Below are 25824 nucleotides of genomic sequence, written 5' to 3' on the forward strand. Positions count from 1 at the left end.
TGTAGCTTTCTATTGGTCAGAATCTCCTGTGAATGAAATAATCAGGTATACATATATTGACAAACACCAAACAATTAAATGTGGATGAAATCTATGTTTCCAGTTGAAATACAATACAATGCTACTCTTCCAAGAATTTGTTTACGACCACTATTTCAAAAAGTTTATTGTTGCAGAAATTTCAGTAATTTACGATAGATAACAGGGATCACTTAAAAGCGGCTTCCAATCTTTGTTTGTAAATCTATACAAGGACAAATTACCGAATAATATTATTTATTTATTGCAATATTAAACAATTTTGTAACAGTTATGCTAGCAATAAATAATATTATCTTAAAACTAACAAATATTTCCCTTTAGATTAAGGATTTTTTAAGAAAATATGTAATAGGTACAATTGTACCTATGCCGTCTGTTACCGGTGTAAAATTATGCCGCTCGACAAAGGTTAAAGTCGTAAGAGTTTTAAAATATTGTAATATGCTTGTTGTATGATTAAAGTTATTCTAAAACAGAGTAATAATACTATTAACTAATGTGTTTTTTTGTATGGAAAAACAATTATTTTGAATAGTTTCTTGACAGTAACACGAGAGGGATGAAAGTCACATTTGAGAACGGACGGGATTAGCTCATACGCATAGCAATTAGGTACCTACTCATGTATCTAGTAGGGTGGCGCTTACTGTATACTTCAAACAAGCAACCGGAATTGCCTTATGGGGTGTCATACGATGCCAAAGGCCATAACTATAAGAATTTCAGCCATCGCTTGAATTTATTAATAACAGTGAACTTATAACATATTTTTAAAACATTTGAAGGGTTTTTACAAACGAACTGTCAATACTGATGGAATGGACATGAGGCGAATTTAATGCGGCCATGATGAGAGAACATAGTCAGGGAAGGAGGGAAGATAATCGCCATTTTTCGTAAACAAAAAAATTGATAGTAGTAGCCAGGGTTGCCAGATTGGGGTATTTTCCCACAATTTTGGAGTAATTTGAAAGCGTCTAGGGGAATTTTTCTAAGCAGAAATGATTGGGGGATTTTTTGTGGGGGGGGGGAGGGAATTATGGAGGGTTTTAAGGGGTCATGGTAAATTAAATTAAATTGCGAATATACATAGGACTGTATATTATACTCACATATAAGCGAAGACGGTAGGACCTATGAATTATTTTCAGGGCCCTCTGTTGATAAGTAGTATAATTTTGAAATGTAAGGTAAAGTTTTCATCCTAATACCCCAGGCTGTGGGTGAAGAAACGTGATATAATTCATGAATTTTTGAAACCTATCAGGTGTTGTAAAGGACGATGCCAGGAATAACTTCTACTAAAATGTAACCAAAAATATTGTGCGCTTTTTTTTATATTGCGACTTTCATTTGTTAAATTTGCAATTTTTAATGATTTTTAATTTTGCAGCTTACGATATTGATTTTAGAGAAAAACTTTATAATAGAAAGTTGTAGTAAATTAAAACACATACAATTTGAGCTCTGGTAAGTTTAATTTCATTTATTGGTTATTGCAAAACAGCCTGCGAAATGTCCAAAATGGCCGTTTTTTACAATTGCATTATTTATTGTACAAATAATTTTTTTATTTTTTAAAGCTTTAAAATGAAGATCTTTCAATTCCAAACATGGGCAAATTTATTTATAAACATTTAGAACTGAAGCGGCCCTGTACATCCAATGAGTTTCTAACTTATAGATTATTGTTGCTGAAGACGAAACGAAGATTTATAAAAAAATAAAAATTTTCTACAACCAACTGAAGCCGAGATAATTGTTTTTTTTTCTTAAATCGTAGTGCCTTTATTTATAACAAATAAGAAATTATTTTAAAGTCATTGACTAAAGAAAAACTTATATTATCTTAAAATAAAAATTATTATAAAATATAATTATATTTAATTATTAAAAATTATTTTTAAATTCGGTGCTTTTGCAAGCGGACGAACTTTGCAAATCCGCGCGCTCGGAAAATGTTTACGTAACTTGTATTAAATTTTGACAGAAAACAATTCAATAATATTATTATACCATTATAATATACAGTCTATTTACCACTGTATTTGTTTTTCTTGATAAACTTTTATATCTGAAATTTCATTTCTGAAGAAATAATATTACAAAAATGATACATATATGTATATGAAATATATAACTATATTTTAAATTTTCTCATTGTTATATAAATTTAATAATAATAATGTTACTTCTTACTATAATATACAATATAAAACTTTTTCTTCTTGTAGTGACTATTCGTTTTGGATTTCACATATAAAAGTTCATCAAGAAAGGCAAATACATTGGTAAATAGACTGTATATTATAATGGTAATATTATTAAATTGTTTTCTGCGAAAATTTAATACAAGTTACTTAAAAATTTTCCGAGCGCACGGATTTGAAGCGAGCCGGGCGATTTGCAAAATTCGGCCGCTTGCAAAAGCACCGATTTTAAAAATAATTTTTAATAATTAAATGTTCTCATATTTTATAATAATTTTTATTTTAAGATAATATAAGTCTTTCTTTAGTCAATGACTTTAAAATAATTTCTTAATTATTATAAATACAGGCACTACGATTTAAGAAAAACAAAAACAATTATCTCGGCTTCAGTTGGTTGTAGAAAATTTTTATTTTTTTATAAATCTTCGTTTCGTCTTCAGCAACAATAATCTTTAAGTTAGAAACTCATTGGATGTACAGGGCCGCTTCAGCTCTAAATGTTTATAACGAAATTTGCCCCCTTATTTTCAAACCCAAAAATTTTCACGGCTTCAGTTAGTCGTAGAAATATTTTATTTCTTTATAAATCTTCATTTCATCTTTAGCAACAATAATCTGTAAGTTAGAAACTCATAGGATGTACAGGGCCGCTTCAGCTCTAAATGTTTATAACGAAATTTGCCCCCTTATTTTCAAACCCAAAAATTAGAGGTTTAAAAATGTTTTACGCATTTATTTACATCAGAATATGAAAATATAACTCCTTAGAAGGAGATTGGATGTTTCGCCAACTCTCTACGATGTTTTTTTCAAAAAGTTATAGCCTTCAACATTTGACCTTTTGAGATAAACAGTTTATAATATCTAAGAAACAAATTCGTTAATCTGGCTTTAAAATTTTTTTATGTTTGGAATTGAAAGATCATTTTAAAGCTTTAAAAAATAAAAAAAAAATTTGTACAATAAATAATGCAATTGTAAAAATCGGCAATTTCGGACTTTTCGCAGGCTGTTCTGCAATAACCAATTAACGAAATTAAACTTACCGTACCTCAAATTGTAGGTTTTTTAATTTACTACAACTTTCTATTAAAAAGTTTTTCTCTAAAATCAATATCCTAAGCTGCAAAATTAAAAATCATTAAAAATTGCAAATTTAACAAGTGAAAACCGCAATAAAAAAAAGCGCAAAATATTTTTGGTTACATTTTAGTAGAAGTTATTTCTGGCATCGTCCTTTACAACACCTGATAGCTTTTAAAAATTCCTGAATTATATCCTGAAATCGACCTATTTTTTACCCACAGCCTGGGGTATAATAGCAACATTAATAATATTGAAAAATATTAAAAAAACTACTAAAAGATTTTTAAATAAAAACTTTTTGGCCCATTTCCTTGGTAACACCTCCATGGTTTCTACAATTTGCAAGCCAGATGGATGCTGAAACGAAGAAGATAAGAGGGAATTCAAAAACTTACAATTCACGACCCCGTCTGTTCAGCTAGTAAATTCCAACAGAAAATGGACCTAGTTACTCAAAGCATTACAACTGAATAAAAATGGAATTTTTATTTTATTTTTATTTTTATATTGGTCTTTACTCCTTTGAGTAACTAGGTCCATTTTCTGTTGGAATTTACCAGCTTAACAGACGGGGTCGTGAGTTGTAAGTTTTTGAATTCCCCTTGTCTTCTTCGTTTCAGCATCCATCTGGCTTGCAAATTGTAGAAGCCATGGAGGTGTTACCAAGGAAATGGACCAAAATGTTTTTATTTAAAAATCTTTTAGTAATATTTTTTTATACACTTTGTTACAGTCAAAATTACTGATTAACTTTAAATCATCTCAGGTACATGATTAAAGTATTTATAAGCTAGAAAATTCGTTGTAATAAAAACACAATTTCATCCATTTGATTAAATATAAATAGCGTAAATTCATAAATTCGATTTGTAGGTATTTTTTTTGTTTTTTTTTTATATTGTCATTGAAATTGGTCATTTACTCTATAGCTGACGTTTGTTTAAGTCTAGTTGAATAAATAGCGTTGACAATTCTTCTTTTTCGGATCCAATGTGGCACCGCTTCTGGTTATCGTATTTTTGTTCGTTTTATGTTTTGACAGACTTTTAAATCTGTCAAATCAAAGTTCTATTTTTAAAAGAAGAATGTGACTTAGTTGGTCACTTAGCAGCTTGTAAAATCGAAATTGTTGATTTGAACGTCACCGCCGAATTTTTTTAAACGTCTGATTTTTTTGAAAATAAGGATTTATCTGATCCATCCATTAATTTGGGATCTATAAATCAGACTTTCGCATAAACTAGTAATTATTGGAGTTAGCAAAATTGATTTTGAAGATATATTACTAGTTTAGTCCAATTTTTGGGATAACATACGGCTGTGGTGTCATTTCTTCGATTTGATACGAATTAATGTTTGGTTTGAGGCCAGAAAACGGGTTTCTGTATCGAAGTTGTACTGAAGACACGTGATCCTCTGAAAGCTGGAAGACCCCATCGATTTTGGGTAAGTTATGCTATATTACATCCCACCTCGGGGGGGGGGGTTTAAGGGATACTTGTGAATTTTAATAAGTGGGATTAATGCTTGTTTTGTTTTAGGGTTTTTCCACGTGGTTTTTATTTTGGGGTTTGGATCTCAATAACTGGATTTCAGATGGGTTACTTTAATGATTTTGATTTGTAACCATTTAATTTGCTGATCTTCTTTTTTTTTAATCTGTAAAATTTGATAATTTAGGTTGCGGTAATTTATTTGTATATTTTATTTGTTGAATTCAGGTATCTACATTAGGTTGGTTTTTTTTTAATTTATTAGTATTTCCTTTTATAATTTATATGTACACGGCTCTTGATCGGATAGTCAATTGTTTATTTTCCGCTACGCGTACTCGACCTTACCATTCGCAGAGCTCTACGATTGCCTCTCGAGGTTTATAAAGTGCGTTTCTTTTTTTATATATACGTGTATATTTTTTTTTGTTGCCACCCATATTTAGGTAATTTACCCAGTGATCAGTGGTCGTTGTTTGGTTCAGTTTGGTTAGTTTTAGTAGTTAGTTTAGTGTAATTTTTAAAAAAGTGTTCAATATATTATGTGTTCAATTAAAGTGTCAAAGGTGTAGTATTATTCCGATTCTTTTGGCAAATTCGGGAATTTAGGTACACTGGATTGGTGTTTGGGGCATGAATTTGTCTGGCGCCCCCTTTAACAACAAAATAGTAAAATTGGGAATCCACCCCATCTCCATTGTATAAAAGCTAGCCCGCAACACCTGTGCTCTCACCTCCAACGAATTTTATGTTGCGTTGTGAGGTGGTGGCAACTTTAAATACACTTTAAAGTCTATTTTTTATTTCGCACAAGTACACTTTTTACCTTTAACGATATCGATAACGATATCGAATTAATTATTATTAATTCATTAACGCGAGTGATTGTCTTCAACGCTCATCATTTAAGTCTTTACTCAAAGTACCCCGGGTCAACATCCATAGTGTAAGTCTCATCAATAAACTCTGCTACTATTATTTGGTGTTTCCATCACAACTTAAAGACCATCTACACTGAGCCAACGAAGGGATATTGTTCATGGTAATGAAACGGTGTTTTTATTGTGATAGGTTTCGATTCTGAATTTACCTTATCGCCAAACACACCGGCCGCACAACCTCTTGCTTTGCCTGCCAAACTCGAACTCAGCCTTACGCCCAAAAGTAGAAATGCTTAGGACTATAAAGTTAGTAATATTTTTATTATTTTTCAATATTATTAATGTTGCTATTAGGATTGAAAACTTCACCCTTCAATTGCCAGATAACGCTAGTCACCTAATCCATACACGTCAGTTGCAATGTGGGGATAAGCTTTCATGGTTGGTCACTTCGAGTAGAGAGCAGCAGGCCTACGCCTCTCCGATGATGACTCCAGTAATAGTCGAAAATCTTCGATTCAGAGTGCTGTTCTGCGCTCCCTATTCTAAGTGAAAAATAAGATTGTTTTGCCTTCGCATTACAACTGAATAAAAATGGAATTTTTATTTTGTTTTTAGTATAAATGTGGCTTACTGTTCTATACATTTGACATGACATTTGACTGAAATGAAATGAAATGAAATGAAATGTTATGTGTGGTCTATCCTATTGTATGGTTGTGAGACATGGACGTTAAAAACCACAATGCTAAACAAAATAGAAGCATTCGAATTGTGGTGCTATCGACGAATCCTAAAGATATCGTGGGTTTCGCACACTTCCAATGAAGATGTTCTTCAAATGCTGAATTCAGAACGTCTGCTCATAAGCATCATAAGGAGGAGAAAAACAGAATACTTCCGCCATATAATTAGAGGACCTAAATACCATCTGCTTCGCCTTATAATACAAGGAAAAGTGGAGGGAAAGAGATGGAATGGTCGAAAGAAACTTTCATGGCTGCGTAATATTAGACAATTGTGTGGCTGCAGAGTAGAAGAATTATTTCGCGCAGCAGCCGATAGAGAGAATTTTAAGAAATTGTCAACATGATGAAGGCCAACGTCTGAATACAGACACGGCACCTAAAGAAGAAGAAGAAGACATTTGACTACTAATTTATTAAAATGCGGCAAAAATTTAAATTTGGGGAATTTGAGCTTCAATTTGAGGGAATTTCAGTTTCTAAGTGGGGGTTTATAAAATCACATCTGGCAACTCTGGTGGTAGTTGTAGCAAATTTTCTCTGACAAATTCTCTGTCTCTCTAGGACCTCTCTCTTGTATGTTGGCCGCAATCTCGCTTCACTGTTTGAATGGGACAGGGCCGTTTCATCAGTATTGACAATTCGTTGATTTTTACCCATGTACTTTTGGTGGCTCAGCATGTGATTAGCCTGTATCAGCACTGATGATGATCTACATAGATCAAAAACGTTCTGTCATCTAGATGTAGCCCTTTGAGGGATTTAATAAAATATATACCTGTTATAAAGAATTCTTCAGATTTTTCAATAAATTTTTTGTGATTAATGATATACACGCAACTAAAAGAAAATTTTCCCTTGTGGACATTTTATAGGTTCATATATTTTTAGTTTCTTAAATCACGTTGATTTCTATATTGCTTCTGACAAGCTATAATAACGGGAGGTATTATTAAAGAGATATAAGATATCCCACTCGGCTAAATTTTTAATTTCGTTGTTTCACGATTCCTCAACACAACAGGCAGAGTCGACGTGAAACACGAGAAAGCTCTAATTTTTCTGTTTTAGGATTATATAATATGAAATACGAGCATCCATTCTACGTGCGTCTAGAGCATCAAATGGTATCAAATGTTAAGTGAAAATCCGTATTCATTAGGAAAGGGGTCTCTCGACTCTTACCGTCAGAATAAAAATATACGTTTTTCATTATCTCTAAAAAGGAATATGTAAATAAGTAAGACGTTTATTGGTGGAAGATTTAAAAGGATTTACCAACACAAAAATGACGCGTGTTTAATTAAAAATATTAATAACTAATATACAGGGTGTAACAAAAATACAGGTAATAAATTAAATTATATGTTCTGGGACCAAAAATAGTTTGATTGAACCTAACTTATCTTAGTAAAAATGTGCACAGATAAAAAGGTATAGCCCCTCGAATTTAAAAAATAAAAATCGATTTTTTCTAATATATTGAAAACTATTACAGAGTTTTTATTGAAAATGTACGTGTTGCATGCTTATGACATGAACATCTTAAAAAAAATAAAAGTGAAATTTTTGCACCCCATAAAAATTGTATGGGGGTTTTGTTCCCTTAAACCCCCCCAAATATTTGTGTAGGTTACAATTAAATTATTATTGTGGTACCATTGGTTAAACAAAATGTTTTTGAAACTTTTTTGTCTCTCTCTAATTTTTCGATAAGTTAGCTTTTATCGCGATATTTTGAACATTTGTAAAATCCAACACAAATTTTTACATGGTAAGTGAGATTATAGAGACCTGGTAATAATATGAAAATTTATTGTGAATAATTTAAATTTTTTAGGTATATATGGGAACATATTAATATCTCGATAAAAAATCGTTTATCGAAAAAATACTAAGAGGCAAAAAAGTTTTAAAAACATTGTGTTTAACTAATGATACCACAAGAATAATTTAATTTTAACGTACACAAACATTTGGGGCGTTTAAGGGAAAAAACCCCCATAAAATTTTCATATAAAAATATTAAAAAAGAAGCCGCATCTCGGTAAATACTGGCTTATCGAAAAAATACTAAGAGGCAAAAAAGTTTTACATTGTGTTTAACTAATGGTACCGAAGTAACAATTGAATTGGAACGTACAAAAATATTTATTAGGGGGTTTAAGTGAACTAAACCCCAATAAATTTTTTATGGGATGTACAAATTTCACTGTTATTATTTTTTTGAGATGGCCGTACCATACACATGTCTATTTTCAATAAAAAATTTCTAATAGTTTTCGATATATTGGAAAAAATCCATTTTCATTTTGTAACTTAAAACGACTGTAACTTTTTTTATGTGTACATTTGTACTAAATTAAGTTAGGGTTTGCTCACTACGGAGACCATCGCATCGTATCCTAGCCTAGAGCTTAGTATCCTATTCTTCATTTTGGTGAATGCTCGCATTTAAAATAATGCATCTGGAGATCGATAATTTGGTACGAGCAGTACGAGGGATACAAGGGAGCGAGAGTCGGCGCCTCGTTGTGAGCAGAACTTTAGGTTCAATCGAACTGTTTTTGGTCGCAGAATATGTGATTTAATTTATGACCTGCATTTTTGTTACACCCTGTACATATTTTGATAAAAACGGAAAATTCAATATTTGCCATGCAATAGTTATCTATTATTAGGTTTCCACATATTCTAAGCGGCCTGAAAATTAATACAGAAGACCAAGCAGAACTCAAAAATTCTGGGAAATTTTTTCCAAACCAACCTACAATTCTCTCATTTACCAGAACAAGGTGATATCACAAAAAGTACAATCTTACAGGAGAGCATTTTTTAAGTTTCAAAAAATCATAAACTGGTAATGACTAAATTAATTTGCTTGAAATTGTAATTGGTGTATATTTTAACTATTAACTTTGAATAAAACCAGTCATTTTATCTAGAATTTATTATTATACTTATAGAATTAAGACATACAAAAAAAAAGAAACACATATATCACATCCTTTCTGAAAATATAGAAAGAAATTAATGCAATAAATTAACTTGTAACATTGTAGATGATAAAATTTTCTGGTTTTTGGTAACAAATAAATAAAACAGGTGGTTTTTATTCAAATCTTTATTGGAAGTTATAAAATATCTTAAAATAAATTGTGATTAACGATCATTCATGAATATGCTTTGAACACCAGAAGTAAAAAAAATGCTGTAAATGAACATTAAGTAAAAATATTACTAATGTATTAGTATTAGTAATGAAACAAATACCTAATCACTTTACAAAACAGTTTTGAGTGATAAGTTTAATGTTCACGCGTTATAAAATCTAATAGACTACTTATCCTAAGAAAGTATAGTCAGCATTACTCAATTGGACTAAAAATGTAAATGATACCGTAAAACTTACCCGTTACTAACAATTATAAATCTTCTTAAAAAGGTCTGTAATATCTTGGGATGAGATTCTTCTTAATCAAATCCATTAGATCTGCTTTTTCCTATCAGCTAAACCAGGTTTCTGTGAATGTGCGTTAGTCAATTCTATATTAATGTTTTTCTTTTTTTTATCACTATTGCCTTTAGAAACTCTTCATCAGCATATGAATATTTAAAAGATATACCTGAAGGATCTTCCTTTTTGAACTTAATAACCTTAATTTCTGACAGTTTGACAGGGTTCTTATCCATATCTTTTGTTAAAGTTAAATTCATTTGATTACATACGTTTTTCCAATCATAAAAATCTTCGTAACACATTTCGTTGACATGAAACGGAGTACTTTTTTTCCTCGCTGCCTTTATGGCACCTATAAAAGCATCAGGGGGTATACATTGGTCCTGATCTTAACTGTCTCTTTATCTCCTTTTCAATTTGAGAATGTGCCGAGTCTCTGCATACTCTGGTTTTCACCCCAGACACAGCTAAAAAGTATGCGTCATTATTTTCACGCTTTGGAGCAACACATCCCTGAGCATCAACTTTGACAACGATGTTTTGGTACAACTGTTTCGACGTTGTTCGCTAAGAATGTCCATTGTTTTTCAATGTCCCCCAGAGCCCAGTATTGTGCTAAAAGTTGTTGCCGCTGACTCTCTGTGATATTTACCTGACATTTGAATGTAAAGGTATATTTGCATGGTGGCTTTAAAAAGCGTTCTGGAACAATTTTACCGGATTTGGGGGATTGGTATGCTTTTACACTATTTCTTGACTTTTTCACAACATTTTTCTTCCATTCACTCTCCTGTCTTATTCTCTTCTTTCCCTTTTTCATTGGTGTTTCATCAGTTACTGGCGACTCAAGCTGCGCAGCAGTTACATTTTCCTCTGCATTAGTTGGATGTACATTTAAGATGTCCTGTACCGTTTTATATTGGTAAATATCTTGGTAAGAGGTGTCAATAGTAATCGATGTAGAAGGAGGAATTTCTTTATACTATGTTGAATATAGCATGTTGTCACAGCAGTTCCCGATATCATCATCAAAACTTTCAGTCATACGTTTTGGCCTTGGCTCTTCTAGTTCATAATTGGGATCCTTGACATAGGGTCACTATCTACAAAATAAAAAAATAATTTGTAGACCAGTGAAAAAATAAGAAAGTTACAATATCTGGGACACATAATATGAAATGCTAAGACATATACAGAGGGAAAGATAAGGAAGGAGTATAGGAAGAAGGAGAGTGTCATGGTTGAAGAATTTAAGGGACTGATTTAAATGAAGTTCTATAGAACTCCTCAAAAAAATAAAGATAGTGATGATGATATCAAACCTCCGATTAGGAGACGGCACAATGAATAAAACTAGAGAAAACTAACAGACTAATAACAAAGTAACGTTACTAATAAAGTACTTACATTCGTAGAATGACGAGACACTCTTTGTAGAACTACTTGATGAGCTACTGGACGAACTGCTTGATGATCTGCTTAATGAAATGCGGCTACCCGTAGATTCGCAGCGGTCATGTTTTCCGGGATTAACTACGCCTCCATGCTTCGTCTCCTCTGCTAAAAAACCACAAGATTAATTATCTACAAAATATTTATATCCATAGCAAATAATAAAATTTATAAAATTCTCACTTACCAAAAACATTATCAAATCAAAATTCTTAGAATTATCAGCCTCATTACCGGAAGAATCCAGCAACAGCACTATTATTTTCTAATTCTAAGTTGAGTATTTTGTTAGTCCGCGATCCCATCTGTAAAAATAACACTCTTTATGAATTTGTATTAGTATGTATAACGTGATAAAATGACATCCTAAATTGTGAAATAATGTAATTTTTCTGGAAAAAGTGCACAACAACAAATATTCAAAACAAAAAAATCAAGTTTATCATCAATACTGGTTCTTCTTTTGATATTACCTTTAAAAAATTATATTTTTACAACAGCAACGTGATATCAATGACAAGACTATTTCACATGTTACTGTATTTTTTCTGGAAGAACTAGTTAAATACCTTTGTTACATTTTAGAAATAAAACTAAACATTTGATTGTAGCTTACCTTTGCAATGATAATGGTATAGTTGTGATGTCACGTTGTTTGTGAAAACAGAGAGCACTTCACCGTACGTCATACAGATCACAACTAATATGTCACGCTATTGAAAATAACGAGGTGTCAGAAAGAGACAACGCTACAAGATGATTTGTCACATCATTTCTGTCTCTTTCCCTCCAAAGTACATTTTTACTTCTATGTTAAAGATACCACGTTATTACAGTATATAGAATGAAATACGGCGGATTTATTTAACGGATAATAAAAAAATCAGATTTTTCGAGATATCACGTTGTTCTGGTAAATGAGCGAATTATAGTCTGTTTTTAAACCAAGTGGAGTAATTCAAATTTACCGCTCCGTAATGCTTGTTTGTAATTGGTCCATCCTCAGGCAAGTTTACTACACTGTTTGTTTACTACACTGTGCAATTTTGACACTAATGACATTTATGAAATTTTGACACAACTGGAATATCATAGATTAGTTAAGTTATATCGGCCATTATTGTTTGTGTTTTTTGCTTTATTCTTTTTATTTTTAGATTCGTAATCTACGTTTACATAAAAAACAGTTGTTTTTAGAACTCATTAGCGACGTATTAGTATAATATAATATGTATGGATTACCGTCGAAGGCCGATATGATCAACCAAAAAAGAAGATGTATTTGGTGATTTTTCTAGTGACTTCCTTGTGTGCAAATCTACATTTTTAGTTTACTCCTCTTGGTTTAAAAACAAACCATAGAAATACTATCTCATAAAAGAAAACAACAAAAACTTCCTAAATATTGCAATGATGAAACAATACGAAAATGGAGAGGAAAATGCTAAGTCAAATTTATTCAATAGATGAAAAGAAAAAGAAAAAGATGTTAAAAATAGGGCAAAACCAAATTATAATAAATGGGGTGAAGGGTCGTTGAAATACAACAATCGAAAAAATAGAGAAACCTATATTAGGAAATAACAAAACAAGAACGGGGCAGTAAAGACAATGACGAAAAGACAAACCCAAGAGACATGGATATGAACAAGAAAAAACCTACAGAGACATTGGATAAACAATACTAAAACGAAAAAATTAAAATTATACTCAAATGGCTCTAAAGGAAATACAATAGGACAAAAGAGGAACAAGATACAAATAATACCAAAAACATAGAAACACACTAAACAGAAACCCAAAATTAATAAGAAAAGGAAAAAAGGGACTTGACAAAAGTTTAGTGAATCATTAAACCAAAATTATAGACAGCAGGAGAAGTTTTTGGAATAAAATAAGAAGCCGAATAGGATAGAAAACCACCGAACTCAGATGAGTAAGAAACAAACATATTTAACTAAAGACAAATATAACAGAAGTACTAGAGGTGTTAAATGCACATTACAAAGATATTATATAGTCGCAGAAACTAAAGAAACAATGACAGAGGGAACAGATAACAGCAAACAAAAATCAAATCAAAAAGGAAGAACAAAGGAAGCAAAAAGTACACTAAAAATAGGAAAACCTAGCGGATTGGCTAAACTTAATCAGATGTTATTTGAAAAAATTATTGAAATAATAAAAAAAAACGAACAGACAGCCATATTATGCAGCAACTGTAGACATCTTCCTGCCATCAGTAGAAAGATTTAGAAGAGAATAGCAGACAGAAGGCTAAGAAAGTGGTAGAGTTGGCCAAAGAAAACAGTCCACCTCGATATTTGGCAGTATTTATTAGATTTTAAGGAAATGAAGAGATATGCCGATTATTGATCTTAGGGGGACACATTTTTACGGTACATACTCGTATGTATATTTGTCATTTGTCAACCCCCTTCCTTCCACTTCCTCCACCCCTTATTTTAAAATACGAAATAGGGGCCTTATGCTAGCTCATTTGAAAGGGTATTCAATGCTTTATTCAGTAATATAAACATTAACAAAATTATTTATACAGGTGTCCAAGAAAAAAATATTTTAATTAAATTAATTGACACAAAAAGAAGAATGTATGTAATTTATTTAGTTCAAAATACATTTTACTGTTGTCAGAAAACAGAAAAAAATGTTTTTTTTTTTGGTAAATAAACATTGATTTTCGCTTAATTTCAATATTCAAGCGGCCACCCATCTGCCTTTTGGTAGGTTGAATATTGAATTTAAGTGAAAAACAATATTTATTTGTCAAATAAACATTTTTTTCTGTTTTGTGTCAGTAGTAGAATGTATTTTGAGTTAAATAAATGGCATACATTCTTCTTTTCGTGTCACTTCATTTAATTCAGAATAATTTTTCTTGGACAGCCTCTATAAATAATTATGTCGATGTTAATATTACTGAATATAGAATTGAATAACCTTTCAAATGAGGTAGCTCATGACCCCAATTTCCCATTTAAAAATAATGTGTGGGGTAAATGGAAGGGAGGGTCTTGACAAATGACAGATGTATGTACCGTAAAAATGTGTCCCCTTTAGATCAAAAATCGACCTGTCTCTTCATTTCCTTAAAATCTAATAAATACTGCCAAATATCGAGGTGCACTGTTTTCTTTGACCCACTCTGTATAATTTAATAATATAATTATTATCATTTGCTTAATTCTCACTATTATGTAGAGCAGGCTGCAAATTTGTAGTTAAGAAAAATAAAAAATCATTTGTAACGAACTAATACCGCGATAAACTTTTTATAGCTTACAACTGATCTTTCGAATCGTAATAAATACTATATATAAATCAAATTTCTCTCGATATTAATTTTTTCAACTTTATCTCTTAATTCTCGGCTGGCCGTAACTAACTATCATGTCGAGTCGGTTAAAAGCCAATTCGGCAATCGAGCGGACCGCGATAAATCTTCAGTTTTGCGACGAAAAAATTAATAAATCCCCGAGAGGACCTCCTTAATGTCAGATTAAAACTACCTCCATGGACTTACACATAATTTTCAGATCGACCGTGTTGCTGTCCCCGTCTCCTTCGACGTTTGACGCCACACATGAGTAATTTCCCGCCTGGCTGCGGGTCACACCTTGCAGGGCTAACGCCAACGTGCTCATGATCACGCCGCCCTTCTGGTTGGCCTGCATCACTTGACCCTGCAAAAAAATAACATTTATCAAATAAATTGTTTTATTCGGCCGGACGCGGGAATTATGGCGACATCTGAGGCATAAAGGCATGGCGTGGTCGCTGGGATTGTCTTGTGTGCTGATCTTTATTAATGGCAGAGTGGACAGTTGATATAGAGGATTTTCGGCTGTTGGAATTTTCGGTGAGAGCGGAAAATCTTTTATGTTTTGTCCGTTGATTGTTGGAGATTGCGTTTTTGGATTTCTTTCTTAATTAAAAGCGTAAAAAGAACAGTGTAAAGTAAGGTCGTTAATGGTCAAGCTCAAACATAATAGAAAAACAATTCTGTCTAAATTTCGTCGTAGGAAGTTTAATAAGACATGCTGAAATTAGTTAAAGATATCTAAATAAATTAAATAACATAAAACGCGTATACATTATGTATTTATATAACAGCACTACTAGATCAGCTTATAAACAGGATGTGCCACAAATAATGGATATTTATAAGTATAGTCAATTCGCTAATCTGAGACACAACTGTCTACATTACAATCACAATAAAGATGCATTAAAAAAAAACAAGCACGAGGACCACTCCCAAATCATGATTTGGGAGTGCTCCTCGAACATTCAAAGTGTGTTGGTTTGTATATTTCTATAAAGGGTGTCCAGAAACTCTACCGCAAACGAAGACAGGAGATTCCTCAGGTAACTTTATGACAATTTAACCAAATTCAACCAGTCCGAAAATGCACCCTAAGGGAGCTAGATCTCTTTAAAAATGGAGTCTTCTAATTAGTTTTTCTTAAATACCTCCAGAACGCTTCTAGTTAGAAAAACAAAAATTGGTATACGTATTTTTCTTCCAGAGATAAATCGATTCCATCCATTGCGAATTTATAGTACCGGTCCTAGGCGTCCGTTTTGGGTAGGGTAACGGTTATTGTATCGCATACCTTTTGTGTCTTTAACTCTTAAGCATTTTTGATACTGGATTAATAACCGTTTTCTAGAAAAATCGATTTGAAAATTTTTCGTCTCTTACATTTGAAAAAAAATTGAAAAAATGTTTAAAAAAACGGTGTATTTTACCAACCTAAAGCAAGAGTAACTTTTACTACTAGAACACCTCATAATTTAATAATCTAGTGTCAAAAATGCTTAAAAATTAAAGACAAAAAAGTTATGTGATAAAATAACCGTTGACCTACCCAAAACGGAAGCATATGACCGATAATAGAAATTCGCAATTAATGAAATCGGTTCATCGCCGGAATACAAATATTAAACTCTTCTTTCTCTACTCTAAAAAGTTTTCTTTTTTCTAAATAGTGTTTTTATTTAAAAAACAAAAAATATTCAAATCGATTTTTCTAGAAAATTGTGTATCCTATCGACTTAAAGAAAAGTACCTTTTAGTACAAGAATACCTCACAATTTAATAGTCGAGAGTTAAAAATGCTTAAAAGTTAAAGACAAAAAAGTTATGCAATAAAGTAACCGTTTCCCTACCCAAAATGGACACCTATGACCGGTACTAGAAATTTGCAATGGATGGAATCGATTTATTTCTGGAAGACAAACAGACACCAAAATTGGCAAAATTACTAACTATTTAGTAATTACTAACTATTTAGTAATTATTTTTTTGCCAATTTTACCAAATTGGCAAAATTATTTACTAAAATCACAAACCAGTTGTGTCTCAGCTTAGCAAATCGACTATACATAAGAATAATTATGATTTTTGTATAAAAAGGCACTATACCTATCTATTATATTTTACAGAATTGAAATTGGACTATTTAAGCGGCCTTGGGAATATTTTAAATTTACAAACAACTAATAAATTAAATCAAATTAACGAAACGATATTGGAAAGAATGCAGCAGGACGCTTCTTAAAAAAAACCTTGAATTGCAAAGAGTGATTCCTGAGATACAACCGGTCAAAGTTGACCGGCATGTACGGCGAAGATATAAATAAGAGGATGGTAATTTCCCAAGCGTCACCTTTTTATTTCGGTCTTTTTCTCCACTAAAATTTTCATATCATTAAAAGACTCATAACATATATTATAATAATAAAAACTATCGGTATTATGAGTGAAAAATACCCTAAATACCAAAATTTCAATCAAAAATTAGGTTGGAGAAAATGGAATCTCAAAGTTCAAAATCGGTATACTTTAAAAAAATGCATTTTATGAGCTTCCCGAGGAGCAATTTTCTTCATTTTTTTTTTGTTCCCAAGCAACTCTAGTAGAGCTACCACACTAATGGATTATTAAAGATCACAGTTGCTTTTGTTTTGTTATAATAAATTAATATATTTATAAGAAAATATAACCAGGTACATATTTTTTCCAGTTGTAGACTTTGTTTTAGAAAAACTTACCACCAGTGTACCTTTTAACGTTTAAAATACAAATATTCTCATTTGAAAGCTGTATAATAATTATTTAAACAATCTTCGTTTAAACAAATTAAAAATTTTCGTTATAATAAATTAATTAATTTATTATAACAAAACAAAAGCAACTTTGATATTTAATAATGCGTTAGTTAGGTGGCTCTACTCGAGTTACTTGGGAACAAAACAAAATGAAGACAATTGCTGCATGGGAAGCCGAGAAAATGCATTTTTTTAACGTATAAAGATTTTGAACTTTGAGATTCCATTTTCTCCAACCAAATATTTTATTGAAATTTTGGTATTTTTGGTATATTTTTCATTAGTAATACCGATAGTTTTTATTATTATAATATATGTTTTTTACCATATGAAAATTTGTGTGCAGAAAGATGACCGAAATAAAAAGGTGATGGTTCGGAAATTACCATCCTGCTGATTATATCTTCGCCGTACATGCCGGTCAAATTTGACCGGTTGTATCTAAGGAACCACTAATCGCAATTAAACGATTTTTCTTTTTAAAAAGCATCCTGTCGCGTTCTTTTCAATACCGTTTTCTTAATTGAATTTAATTCAATTGTTGTCCAGATATTCTATTTGTTTATAAGCCAAAAAAATTGTTTATAATTTTTAAATATTCCTGAGGCCGCTTAAATAGTTCAATTTCAACTGTATAAAGTACATTAGATAGATAGAGTGCCTTTTGATACAAAAATAGTAATTTTTCTTATGTATCATAATTACTAGAGTAATTATAGCGATCGTACATTTCCATTTAACAATTTAATTGTTGCTAAACTGTTCATTCAACTTTCATGTGTTTCTAGAAATGTAATCTACACCAAGAGCGCTTTTATGTTACCACGTTATTTAATTATTGATATATAATTACTTATCTAAAATCTTGGTTGAAAATTAAAGATTTTATTGGAAAAACCCGCATTTTCCGAGGAAAATTTTCATTGGAGTAAATCGGGAAAACATGTCTCTATGCAAAATTTAATTAAGATGACTTTTTATTTGAGTGTTTTTGGTGTAAAGATCAAATCTTTGGAGTTATATACCAATAATTGAAAGAACACGGTTTAGGTGCGCCATTTTGTTTATAAAAAAGTAGCACAGTATCTGCGGACTTTGCTTACCTATCTTATTAATATATAGAATGATAAGATTCGATTTCAGCCATAAAATTGCTGGTAAATAACTTTTCCCAAAAATGGCCTACTCTCCGATAATCTGCTCAGACTACTGTTTCAGTGTTCCCATACATCAAACTTTGTCCGACTAGATACAGTTAAGTTATTAAAAAATTTTCAACTTGCTATTAATCAATTTTTTTACGCGGGATTCAGGCGTATCTAAATTAGAATCATCTATCTAAATTATATTTAGCTTATTTTTTACATTATTCCAATTATCGTTTTTTACGTTAGCATTAGCAAGCGGTCATGTTTGATTCCCACAAGTCTATAATTAGATATTATTAAATATAAGCACCAAAAGCAAAAATTTTCTGTTTTTTATTATGAAAATTAGATTATGAAAACAAAAAATAAGCACAGGGTTTGCGACTGGGACGTATTGTTATTATAGATACAAGGTACATTCGTAAGTGATTCCAGCAAAGAAATCTTCTAAGGAAATCCTCAAATTCAAAACAAATTTTGCCTGCAAAATTTTTAGATAGAGAGTTTTGCCGTTGTTTTACTATGATTTTACTAATAGTCCAGAATCCTAAGCCAATTTTCACCATGTATTACAAACAAGCTAATTTTTATGTAGCTTCATTTTGACGAACCGCCCAACTTTTTTCCTTACAACAATTTCTGTTTGTGGTAGCTAACAAAGGTAACAGGGGTAAAACATATTGATTTGACGATTCTCAAAAATTTATAACTAACTGGGTTAGCTTTGATAATTCCAAGAAAATTATCTCAATTAGCCGAAAAAATATTTGTCCTACAAAAAGCAAGTTTTTGTCAAAGAATCCACCCTTTTCAACATGTATCAGGAAAGAGGTTATGAAAAATAATTACTAACCACTTTATTTTTTGTTGTTGGCTGTTCAATATTTATATAATTAAACACCCACGTTGTCCTACAAATTGCATGGTCCCTTATTTCGGTCCTCCAATTAAGTACATATTTAAAATTCGTGAAATTAAAAATCAATTTATTTTTTGTTATTAGAGCTGAGTTACACTGGTAAAAATACGCATGCGCACAACGTTGTTTACAGTTTGTTAGCGACGAATATAGGTTCATAGGTTTTTTCATCACTTTTTTTTGTGCGCATAACAATTCTTGTCGGACTTGCAATACATACTTTTTTCTTGTAGGAAATTGTTTTATTTGAATGAAAAATATACTTAATTATCACGTTATAACTTTGTCCCCCATTAACTAATAAAACAATGGTCTTGTGGTATTAAGAACTTTTGAACGTAGGACCAGGACAACGTACTACACAATTTGTAGAACTATGTGGGTGATAAATTATATAAATATTAACTAACCAACAAAAATATCACTTAACGTGAAGTAAAATACTCCTTGGTGCAGTTGGGATAATATTTTAATAAAAAATTACAATTTTAAAGAATCCAAAAGGATTACGTTCAAAACGTTTTCGGACTTATCAGTCCATCATCAGTGAACTCCCTGTCCTTGCAAAATAGCCACAATGCCAAATACTGGTTAGGTTAAAGTGTTTGGCATTGTTGGTATTTTGCAAGGACAGGGAGTTCACTGATGATGGACTGATAAATCCGAAAATGTTTTGAACGTAATCCTTTTGGATTTTGTAAAATTTTAATTTTTTATTAAAATATTATACCAACTACACCAGGGAGTGTTTTACTTCATATTAAGTCAATTAACTAGATGCTAAACATCCAACTTTCGGGAATTATCCCGTTTTATTTATTTATTTAAAAAAATCAAGTGGTTAGTATGGTATAGTATTTTTATGACTTCATTAATGATACATGTTAGACAGGGGACACCCTTTGATAAAACCTTTTATTTTGTAGAACATATATTTTTTCGGCTAATTTAGATAATTATCTTAAAAACTAACAAAAAAAAAACAGTAATAAATTTTTGAGAATCGTCAAATCAATATACCAAGTGATGAATCGTAAAGGACCTCAGAAAACTCAATGTAAAATTCTAAACTACTGAATACCTGCTTCCCTAATTATTTTACATCATAAGTCACGAGAGAATATTTGTAGAGAATTGAAATCTGTATTAAAATCAAACGTTAAAATTGTTCTACGATTTAAACGCATTCCAAAATTTTGAAAAATAGAATACATTTGCCACAGTAGGTATGTGTGTAAAAGTTAGGGCACACGTTACTATTTAACTGACAGCGCTCACACCATTGACTGAATAAAAAATCTTTATTATTAATATGTACTTTCTCGGCAACTGAGGGTACTTATCAACTGTATTGTTTTTAACCAATAAATGATAAAATAAAACTATTGACAGTTCAAAAATGTGAAAATAATAACTTAATTGTGACACATTGTTGCACTGTGTGTGGCCTAATTTTGGGCTGAAAACTGAAAAATGTATTACATTTTTACAAAATTTTGCAATATGTTTAATTCGTAGAACAATTCTAACAGTTGTTTTCAATACAGATTTCAATCCTCTACAAATAGTTTCTAATGTATTTTGATGTAAAATAATCAGGGAAGCAGGAATTCAACAGTTTAGAATTTTACATTGAGTTTCCTATAGCCCGTTTTCCAATTCACCACCCGGTATATTATTTCTCCTCTGCTACCTCTCTTGGCTACCACAAACAAAAATTGTTGTAAAGACAAAAGGGGTCTCGTCAAAATGAAGCTACTTACGAAAAATTAGCTTGTTAGTAATAAATGGTCGAAAGGGCCTGGGATCCCGGACTATATACATATACAATTAAAAAATGTACTTTTAAATTAAAACCGAACTTGTCGCGGTGTGATTACAAAACGGTTTTGGTGCATACATTAAACGTGATTTAATGTAAATCCAACTAGATGTTTGTACAACTACAGTTATTTGTCTACAGTTTAAATAAAACCGTAAGCGATATCCGATTAATCCATGTTTATTTAATAAACCACTAATTATTTTCCACAACACGGTCCAAATATTCAATAGATGCAGTTATAGACCAATTCATTAGACAAACACCTATGTTGTGGGCAACAATATAATCTAATTGGTCGACGAATAGTTTTAACCCAAAAACAATAAATCGATTTATCCATTATGAAACATTGTGCTGCGCACACCATTTTATATTGCCAAAATTAGGGATGGCGGTTGTCGACAAAACACCGGTTTCCAGTTATGCCGTTTGTTTTTACTTACGGTTTAATCTGGCGGTTATAATCAGTAAAAAACCGGTTATTCCAAAAACCGGTGTTCAGTTTTTTTAATCATTAGCCATTAACCAATAGGGGTCCCGGTGAATTCGTAACTATTTTAATCCCCCGTCCTAATTACAGGCCAACTGGTAACCCTGCCGCGCAGGTAATTTTTCGGTAACCCATCAAGTACCGGTAAATTTGTAACTTTCTTTTCTAAGTAGTTACTAACGATGTTGATAAACTAATACTGGTATTTCAGGTATGCACTTGTATAAATTACCCTCTTTGAAGGTGGTGTAAAAGTTATTCATCATTTATGTGCATGGTCTCTTGGATGAGTTACATGAGAAAGTCGAAATATTTTTTTTTAATTAAATTGAAACAAAAGAAGAATGTAGGTATATAATTTATTTAATTCGAAATACATTTTACTGTTGTCCTAAAGCAGAAAAAAAATGTTTTATTCGACAAACAACTATTGTTTTTCACTTATTTCAATATTAGTTGGCACCCACCAGCCTCTTAGCAGTTTTAACATTTAATTTAAGCGAAAAGCAATGTTTATTTTTCAAATTCACATTTTTTTCTGTTTTCTGACTGCAGTAAAATGTATTTTGCATTAAATAGATTACCTACATTCTTTTTTCTACGGCCATGCTAAAAGAGGCACTTTCACGCACGTATTTCGTTTCCGAAAGTTGCACTTTCCCGCACGGCGTGCGTGAATGTAAATTTTCCAGCATGGCGTGCGGGAAAGTAAAATACCTTGTAATATGGCATTGTAATATATTATAATACATGCAATAAACTAATTTTTAGATATTATTTACTAATGTATTTCAAATTTATGTTATTGTGTTCATGTTTTAATGAAATTAGCTCGATTATTTCTTTCATAGGAGATTCTGACCAATAGAAAGCTACAGAAATATAAATTAAACCGATAATTTTTGATAATTTCCCGTCGTCCAGTATATTACGTCAGATGCCCTTCGTTGCCATGAAAAAATACATTCAGTGACATTAATGACAATTAATGTTTTAAAAATTATAAAAATGATGACTTTCAACCATCAAATACTTATAATAACTGTGTGTTTAATTGTACTAATTTGTACTTACATAAATAAATTAAAATAAAATTTTGGTTTTGAACAGTTTTATTCATGAAATAATCACAACAAATTGCACTCGATCTCTAAAATTAATATAGAATTTTTGCCCTCGTGACACTTCGAAATAATTTCACTCGCCTTCGGCTCGTGAAATTAAAACTGTCAAAGTATCACTCGGGAAAAATTCAATAATTTTAGAGCTCTTGTGCAATTACTACTGATTATTTCATTCATAGGAGATTCTGACCAATAGAAAGCTACAGCAATCTGAATTAAATCGATAATTTTTTATAATCTCCCGTCGTTAAGTATATTACGTCAGATGCCCTTCGTTGCTATGAAAAAATACATTCAGTGACATTAATACCAATTAATGTTTTAAAAATTATAAAAGTGATGACTTTCAATCGTCAATTATAAAAACTGTGTGTTTAATGGTACTTACATAAATAAATTACAATAAAATTTTGGTTTTGAACAGTTTTATTCATGAAATAATCGCAACAAATTGCACTCGACCTCTGAAATTAATATAGAATTTTTGCTCTCGTGACACTTATGTAATAATTTCACTCGCCTTCGGCTCGTGAAATTAAAACTGTCAAAGTGTCACTCGGGAAAAATTCAATAATTTCAGAGCTCTTGTGCAATTACTACTGATTATTTCATTCATAGGAGATTCTAACCAATAGAAAGCTACAGAAATCTAAATTAAATTGATAACTTTTTTGATAATTGCCCATCGTCAAGCATATTACGTCATATGCTCTTATTGCTACGAAAAAATACATTCAGTGACATTAATGACAAATGTTGTAAAAATTATAAAAGTGATGACTTTTAACCTTCAAATACATATTTATAACAACTGTGTGTTTAATTGTACTAATTTGTACTTACATAAATAAATTACAATAAAATTTTGGTTTTGAACAGCTTTATTCATGAAATAATCGCAACAAATTGCACTCTATCTCTAAAATTAATATAGAATTTTAGAGCTCTTAGAAATAAAATTATTTTGACATAATATTTAAAAGTCAGATCAGTAGACAATTAAAATGGTTTTGAATCGTCGTCTACCTTGTCAAATAATTAATTTGTGTATTTTCATTTATAAACAAAAATTGATATAACTCTATTTTTTGTGGCTTTTTTCCAAACGTACGGCCCTAGAAAAAATATTGTTCCTAACTCATGCGTAAAGTGTCTTCCCCGCACTCGATTGCTTGCCCGAACTCCGCTATCGCGTCGTTCGGGTCAACGGCATTCTCGTGCGTGAAAGTATCACTTTCCGCACTAGTTAGGAAAATAACTATTTCCACCTACCTCTACCGAAAGTAAACTTTTCCGGACCTGATTGTGGGGAGCAAAGTTGTACTTTTCCTCCCTAGGGAGGAAAAGTAAAGGTGACGTCATGGTATTTCATTCATGAAATATAACTTATTGACGCCCTGTACAATACATATTTTCTATTACGTAAGTATACATTTTAACGTTTATTTATAAAACACTCTGTATTTTGCAGAATGGTAAAAAACAGTAAATTGTTATTTTCATTTAACAATGTTTACATTAATAATTTGACTTATATTTGACAGTTGATAGTTATATTGTACCTACTTGTTAGTTTTAGTTTTAATAAATTTTGTTGGTTAGTTACATAAATAAATTAAGTAAAAATGAAAAATTACTTGTTATTAATTTGAGGAAGGTGGAAAAACCATATGTATAACGTGGGAGTAAAGTGTCTTTTCCTCCCTAGTTATACAAATAGCTATTTTGTCTTAATTAAATTAATTCAAAAAATTTTTTTTGGGCACCCTGTATAAATAATTATGTTAATGTTTATATCAGTGAATACAAAATTGAATAGCCTTTCGAATGAGATACACACACGGCCTCTATTCTCATTTAAAAAAATCATCGATTGCGTCATCACGCCCAGATGGATGACGTCACTAGTATGATATGTATACCAAAAAATTAGAACTTAAAAAAAACGGCCTACCTTTATATGTAAAAAAATTAGCAAACTTCTAAATGGTCTACTTTTTTTTTTCAAAAATTTGAACTTTTTTAAAAAAATTTAGATTACAAAATTATTATGCAAAATCTATCAAGTCGATTTTAATGAAATTTGGTGGACGATTTAAGGCGATTTAAGTATGTTATAAGGACTTTCAATGCGAATTACGAAGGTTCTAAGTGCAACCAAAGTTGTTGAAAAACACTGAATAAAAAGAGGCTTATTTTGCCCCCTTATTTTGTATTTATTGCTATTTTACAGAAAAGTATTAATTTAAGACATTTTTAACCAGTCGTATATCATACAAAATTCAATTATCTTTATTTTATTTCCCTACGACTTTGCTCCAAAATGAATCGTTTTAAAGTTATAAGCAAAGAAATTAGAAAAATCAATGTTTTTCGAAATTTTTAAATATTGTAATTTTTTTATTAATGTTCCGGGCATATTTGCATAAGAAGGAGCATAAGTCAATTATTATTATTGAAGTTGTCACCTAACTTTATCTGCAAAAATCCGAATGCCACCTCGCACATCCGCAAATAGATGTTCTTTTACAGATCCGCCCTGGTATATACATATATCATATTGTTTCAATTATTTTATTAAGAGAATTTAATTTTTGTTATTTTTTTATAGGTACATATAATACACAACATGTTTTAAGCAAACCAAGAACCATTCGCTTACATAATATGCTATATGCCCCGTGTTGGCTTAATCCGTTACTGTTCAAATTTATTTCTTACCTTTTAACCTATCTACCTGTGGTATTAGAATTAAACAATGGTTTCGAATTCACCTGTATAAAGTTGCGAGTTGGGAGAGTCAGGTAGTA

The 25824-nt window shown here is 31.1% G+C and overlaps 1 protein-coding gene across 1 annotated transcript in view; it reads right to left on the reverse strand.

Moving 5' to 3' along the window:
* LOC114330063 (nephrin-like) overlaps positions 1 to 17924 on the reverse strand; it is a 197134-nt gene extending 179210 nt beyond the window's left edge. Inside the window, exons 1-2 of the mRNA XM_050652916.1 lie at positions 17895 to 17924; positions 14918 to 15077 (exon numbers count right to left, since the gene is read on the reverse strand). Coding sequence (XP_050508873.1) covers positions 14918 to 15077; positions 17895 to 17924 — 190 coding nt within the window. The remainder of the gene's footprint in view (positions 1 to 14917; positions 15078 to 17894) is intronic.
* Between the last annotated feature and the right edge of the window lie 7900 nt (positions 17925 to 25824).

Source organism: Diabrotica virgifera, chromosome 6 (assembly GCF_917563875.1).
Source record: "Diabrotica virgifera virgifera chromosome 6, PGI_DIABVI_V3a".
In the NCBI taxonomy this organism is placed as follows: Eukaryota; Metazoa; Arthropoda; class Insecta; order Coleoptera; family Chrysomelidae; genus Diabrotica; species Diabrotica virgifera.